Raw genomic sequence first — 7,163 nt, forward strand, 5'->3', positions numbered from 1 at the left:
CATTGGAATGTTTTAGACATACGGAGAGACAAAAAGAAGAATTTTGAAATCAATAGAATTTCGGTATAAGAAATTATTGGAATGTGTGTATAATCCTACAAAATACACAACCTTTTATAGGCATTTAGGATAGTGAAAAATTTAGAAATAATCATAAAATTTGCCATTAAAGAGCAAAAAAATCAATTTGATTTAAAAATTATATCAAATCAGATACTGTCCATAAATAAGCAGATTATGTCTGCTGAGAAAAGTAAATTTGTGTTGAGATTAAATTATTCGCAGATCCATTTGAGCCCACCGGTCTAAACATTTCGCGTCACCCACGTCGTGCAGGTGCGCCTTAACCCCGTCGGGTTTGGACCTGCACCACTCTACGTGCGAGGCAAGGTTTCAAGCTTAATCATTCAATTACCCTTCAAGAGAGTTCACATATATAAACACATCTCACACTTGGTATTTAACCAATATGGGATCTAAGCTTTTACTTTTCCTCAACAATATTTCCAAGTAGCTTACTTTGAGCATCAATTTCTCATTCATCACTCAACCATTTTAAGCATATGATATACAGTTGTAGAGGTATGATGGAGTAGAATATCAAACCATAATTTTATGATTCAACTCTTCACCTTTACCTATTGAGAATATGCCTCAAAGTTCCCATAAAAGCAATTTTTCCAAGATTGGTGAAAACTTGATAATGTAGGGGAACACACATGTGTTCATACAATTAAAATGGGTTCTTCAGGAACCGAGATCAGAAGCTAGCAAAAGGAAAGGAGTACGTGGAAAAAGGGTGCATGTGGTAGTACATGTTGCATGAAAACACAAACAGTGAGCTTCTCAGTTTTAAGTGGTAAGCCACAAGTGGAGTAATTGTAGAGCATATTTGCTTCTGACTGTCTTATACATGTTTAAAAACTAGTGCAGTTTTCCAATAGCCTGAGTTTAATTGTGGTATTGTCTTTTAGTTGATACACAAATCAGAGTAATGTATCCACCAACTATGGTTAACTAGTCGGATCCCTTTCCTTTTAATGTCTGATTGCTATCCTGGTGGGATTGTTCTTCCTAGGAACTTACTAAGTTCTTACAAACTTACCCTGTTTCTTCTTCCTTTCAGGTTACTAGGATTAGTGTGGTAAATGAAGGGATATAGCAAGATCTACGACCATTTGTGAGCCTTTTTATTTACGTGGGTAACGTGTATTTTTTGGAGGGTGTCAGGTCAACTATTAGAAACCACCATTTTGAGATTTTAATCCATATTGAATGTTATTTTAAGCACTTCGATTGTTGAGTGGAAGCCTTTACGGCATAACGTTATTATGATTCATTGATGTTAACTTAAGCAGGCACTAAAGATTAGTCCCAAAACCTTTAAATCTGTAATATGTGGCAGATTGTTGTTTGAAAATAATTCTTTCAAATAAAAGTGGTCTTAGATAAGCTCGAGCCCGGCCCATTTTTAAAATAAACATTAAAAAATTATTTTAAAAATAAAAAAATAAAAAAATTTATTTTAAAAGTATTTTAAAATTAAAAAATAAAAATAAAAAATATATATTTATTATATTTGGTATGGTAGGCCCGGCAAAATAGTGGTACCGAGGCAGGCCCGCTTTTTAAACGGGCCTCGTTTTTTTGCCCAAGCCCATATTTCGGGCATATATTTTACCCGAACCCTCCCATATTTCAGGTGGGCCGTCGGGTCGGGCTGGGCCGCCCGGCCCATGGACAGGTCTAATTAGGAGTTCAGTTAAGTTCTATTTTCAATTCAGCATTCAATTAATTATTGAATTATGTTATATAAACTTTGATTATATTCAACATATTAAAAATATAACAAATATTGCTACATCTTAAAAAGAAAATGATTAACAAATTCACTCCTTTGTAAAAGAAATAAATATATTATTAAAATTTTAAAATAGTGATTAAAACCATAAAAGAAAATATGTTTATTTTATTTTCAAATTTTAATTATTCTTCAATAATATAATAATTATATAAAAATTAAAATAGAAAATTATTGATTGATGTATAAGAAGTTTTATTTTTATTTTTACGTATGATTTAAAATGCATGTTTGGGGTTTATGATTACTGTCATATCCTAAAATTCAACCTATAAATTTCAAGGGTATTTTAGGAATTTTAGTCTATATGTGCTCAGAATTCCGTAAGTTTGGTAATCAATAATGTTTTCGACAAAGACTATTAGGATATTAAACCAATTTTTGAAAATGAGTTTTAAATATCTTTAATTTTTGAAATAGGACTGATTTGTAAAATAGTCAAAATTGAGAGTTTTTATGAAGCAATTTGACCAAACTTTAAATTTCAACCTAAAAACCCTTTTTTCTAATTTGGCTTCACATTAGTTTTTCATTCTCCACACTTGTGTTGTCCCTTGCTCTCCTATTCTCTCCCAAATGATATTTACTTCCAATTCCTAATCCCTCCTGATTTCCAACATCTCTTGAACTATAAATCTCCATTGAAACTAAGAAAACACCCAAAACTTCATTAATTTCATCATCTTCTTTAAGAGTGGATTTTCTGGAATTTCTTCAAAGTTCATTTTTCTTGCATTCAAGGTAACCAATCATCTTCTTATTAGTTTTAAATGTTATCTAAACTTTCAAATCGAATTTCTAGCCCTTAAAATGCATGTTTTAGATAAAAGCCAAAATTTTGATCATTAATGGTGGATTTCGGGATTGTAAATTAAAACTTGGTTTTACAGTGTTTTTCAATTAGTTTTAACCTAATTAGAAGCTTTCTAAAGTTACTTTGAAGTTTTGTTAAGAAATTCTTGAGTTTTAATGAATTTTTGTCATAAAGGCCAAATCTTGTCGAAATATTTCAATACCTTAAAAAATGAAGTTTTGTATCGTTTAAAAGTTGATAATTAGCAGTAGATGAATGTGTAGATGAATGGAATTCATTTCATGCAAAAATATTAAGTGTAGACCGAGATATTCGAATCTAAAGTTTTCTATGTTGAAAGTTTCAGTAAAAGATAAGGTAGCTTAGGCTTATGTTTGTGACTGTTTTAATGAAGTTGATGACTGATTGTTGAATGTGTGCTTTTGTGGTTTGTCTTGTTGAAGTGTCGGAGTCAATAGGACCTTCAATGAGTAGAGATAAAAGTAAATAAAAACTTGTCTAAGTTTTTGGTTTTCGGCAAAAACGTATATTTTGGTGAGTGTTTGGGAATAGCTGCTCGTAAGTGATTCATTGTGTATTTGAGAATTTAGAGGTAGCCTAAATTCCAAGTGTAAGTGTTCTTTTACCCATGCTAAATGTGTGATAAATATGTTTGTGAATTGTGATAAGGAGGATTATGATGTGATGAAATATGAACATGTTGTGATGATTATTGTGACGGTAAATATAAAGGTATGTTATTCATGCCATGTAACAGTGTGTACAATGTGCTAATGATATGGTTATGGAGAAAATATGTATGAATAATTGGTAAAGTAATATTTGATGATAGTATGGATATTTTTGCCTTGTGACTTAATGAGACCATTGGATATAGTTGGTATGCCATAAGATTGTGAGTACTCACTTATATGTGTGTGATATTTGGGGCGCTGAAGGCCAGGGATAGTTTTTGGAGAGACAAAGGAATGCGAGCTATGCTCCATTCACCGGGATATGTGTGTTTGGTGTGTTAGAGAGTGTTAGCTATAAGCTACACTTATGGGATATGTTCGACTCTATGAGTCTATGTGTGGTGTGTTAGAGATTCGTGTATTTGATGAGTTATGATAGAGCTCACTTTTATGTTTCATATCTCAAGTGCCAAATTATCTTAAAAAGTGTATATAAGTGTAATGTGATTTATGCCTAAATGAGTATGTGGATGCTACGCAAATTACTATAAATTGCGTCTAAATGGGATTATATGTGACTATATGTGATTAATATGTATCGAAATATATGCCTAAATATTCTTATATGAATGTGTAAAAGGGATACATGAGAGACGATTAAATTTGTAAATTATGGCACTAAGTTAAAGACGTTTTGGAAAAATGTTGTATGTTGTTTGGTTGATGCATGACAACTTGTTTGCGTAGTGATTATTCTGAGCATTCACTAAGCTTATTAAACTCACCCACTCCTTTTTAACCATTGCAGATAAGTAGTGACGGTGTGAGTGGTGTGACCTTCAAAGGAGTGATCCAAGCCGATTATTTAACTTCTATTAGTAGGTGTTATATGCTTATTTATGTTTGGGGAATAAAGGCAATGTGATAGGCCAATATGGTAGACTCGTTATAGCCCTGTTGATTTCTAGACATTATGCTGGTTTTTGGTTCAGTTGATAAGGGTTACATGTTATTGTTATGCTTGGGTTCATGAACTTGAGAATGGATTGACGTTACTTGCTCAAACACAATTTTGCGATATAGACCTATTAATTAGGTCGTTGAATGATTATTTGTCAAAGTAATTGATGCATGATGTTTAGGAGCTACATTGGAATGCGTTAATTACTTATATATACTGCATTTTTTATGTCTGGAGTAGAGGTATTGATAATCGGGTTTTAAAATTGATACCTCTGTGTTTTGAAACATGCAGGAAGTCAAAATAGAGATTTGGTTTCGATACATTTTCTCGAGTATCGATACTCGGGGTAAATTTATCAATACTTCATGAAAGGTACAAATAATTTTCAAGATTTTGATTTTTAATCGAGAAATAAAATGCAAGTTTGGTATCGTTTTCCAAATGGTATCGATACCACACAAAGAAAATATCGATACCCTAGTGTCAGTATTGATACCTACGAACATATTTTGATAAATTTGCTAAATGGACCTTGTGCATATTAATACTCGTTTTTAGGACTGTTTATGGTATCCTTTGCATGTAATAACAATAATTAACCAGTTAAGTGACCTAAAACCTACAATCATATTATAATAAAAGACGTTTTGCTTAGAATAGACTTTTCACTTGTTGTGAGTGAGATGAGACGGTGGTGTGGCATCCCGTACTCGTGCTTAACGACCATGCTGAGTATAGGGTGTTACAATTACCCTTCTTGATAATTTCATCTTTAAAAATTAAATTTACATTTTTTCTTGAAAATACAATTTATCTTACCATTACATTTATGGATATAATTTCACAATTATATATTCATTCTTTTTTATCTTATTATTAGTAAAGCCCAGCTCCTAACACCCTTATTCACTATGCTCATTTGAAATGACCATCAATTGTTTGTTTCAATGGATTGGCGTTGGGGAGAAAAATTCGGTTTGCTAAGTTTCCTTGAGACCGCTCGTTGGCGTTACATCAGCCCTACAACGACTGAAAAATCTGTATACACTAATTTTTCTCATTACCGCGGAACCTGAAACATTTGACACCAATTTCTCCATAAAATTCTCTCTTCCTCAACTCCTTTCCTCTTCATCTGCCTTTCCCCAACGCCTACATTATCTCTAGAAACTAATTAACATCTTAATTCCCTTAGATATTTTGCCGAGGCCCCAAACAAGCATTATTTTCAATCTCTCGAAACAATATGGCCTTCTCTAATCTTGTCCTCCTTTTCACACTATTTTCGTTCCTCTTACTCTTTCGCTCAACACAATCAAAGCTATCCGCCGATTACTACAACAAAACATGCCCTAAGTTTCAGAACTTAATGCAAACAATCCTAGCAGAAAAGCAACTCAGTGCCCCAACAACCGCCGCAGCCACCCTCCGTGTCTTCTTCCATGACTGTTTTGTTAATGGCTGCGATTCCTCCATGCTTATTGCCTCCAACGCCTTCAACAAATCGGAGCGCGACGCTAACGTTAATCTGTCAGTTGCTGGAGATGCCTTCGACCTTATTACTCGTGTCAAGACTGCTCTTGAGCTTGGATGCCCTGGCGTTGTTTCCTGCTCAGACATTCTCGCCGTTTCAGCTAGAGACCTTGTTGTAATGGTAGGAGGTCCGTTCTATGAAGTAGTTTTGGGGAGAAAAGACAGCAGGGAATCTAATCCCTCGATAGTTGATAAAAACCTTCCGAAAGCTTTAACACCCATGAATGAGTTGCTTTCTCTCTTCTCTTCCAAAGGGTTCTCAGCAGAAGAAATGGTTGCTCTTGTGGGTGCACATACCATTGGTTTCTCCCATTGTAAAGAGTTCGCCAATCGTATATTCAACTTCAGCAAGACTTCTGAGTTTGACCCAGCCTATAATCCTGTTTTCGCACAAGGGTTAAGGAAACTTTGCGCGAATTATACCAAATCTCCAGCAATGTCAGCTTTCAACGATGTGTATACCCCAGGGAAGTTTGATAACATGTATTACAAGAATTTACAAAACGGATTAGGGTTGTTGTCATCTGACCAGGCGATGGTGACTGACAATAGGACTAAGCCATTTGTGGACCGGTTTGCTGCAAACGAGACTGCATTTTTTGATACGTTCGCTCGTTCGATGGAGAAGTTAAGCGTTTATAAAGTCAAGGAAAATAATGATGGGGATGTAAGACGCAGATGCGATCAGTTTAATACACTTCAGGTTTGATGAGAGATATAAGTTGCGCAGATAGATAATGAAACAAGATTTTCTTTCTTTCTTCATACGACATGATTTATGTAGTCCAAAAATATTGCATTTTAATCTTATAAGAAAGTATTTTTCAAAAAAAAAAAAAAAATCTTGTAATAATGTGTGAGCATTGTCATGCGTATATTCTTACGTATTCTTTTTGGTTGAACATTCTCAACATGTTTTCTACTTTCAAAGTCGGTCATCACCCTATCTAAAGTAGACAATTGAAAGTTCATATTTCGAAAATCCCATTAATTATAAGGAAACCAAATTCCTCAACGATCACCCGCAGTGCAAGCTCTTTTCTCTACAAAAACTCAGAAGGTCAAGAACAAGATGATCAAACATCAAAGCAATTGCACCACAATGCATTAACATTTTGCCTCTCTCTTTTCTTTTTTCTTTTTTTCTCTTTCTTATTGAAGAACTCTATAAAATGTTAGAATATCATATTTCACTATACTCTTTGCCTTCATGTTTAGAAATCGTATCAAAATTTGATTCTAGATATGTCGAGCTATCATAGCTTAGCTTAACTTCCGAGCATATTTCCAACATTTTATGATCTACGGAAGCAAAAT

General features: G+C 33.8%; 1 protein-coding gene across 1 annotated transcript; it reads left to right on the plus strand.

Moving 5' to 3' along the window:
* Nucleotides 1–5,529: 5,529 nt before the first annotated feature.
* On the plus strand, nucleotides 5,530–6,560 carry LOC105787276 (peroxidase 31). The gene has a single exon (XM_012613672.2). The coding sequence runs from the start codon at nucleotides 5,560–5,562 to the stop codon at nucleotides 6,553–6,555; it is 996 nt and encodes a 331-aa protein (XP_012469126.1). The 5' UTR covers nucleotides 5,530–5,559; the 3' UTR covers nucleotides 6,556–6,560.
* The last annotated feature ends 603 nt before the right edge of the window (nucleotides 6,561–7,163 follow it).

Source organism: Gossypium raimondii, chromosome 1 (genome assembly GCF_025698545.1).
Source record: "Gossypium raimondii isolate GPD5lz chromosome 1, ASM2569854v1, whole genome shotgun sequence".
NCBI lineage: Eukaryota > Viridiplantae > Streptophyta > Magnoliopsida > Malvales > Malvaceae > Gossypium > Gossypium raimondii.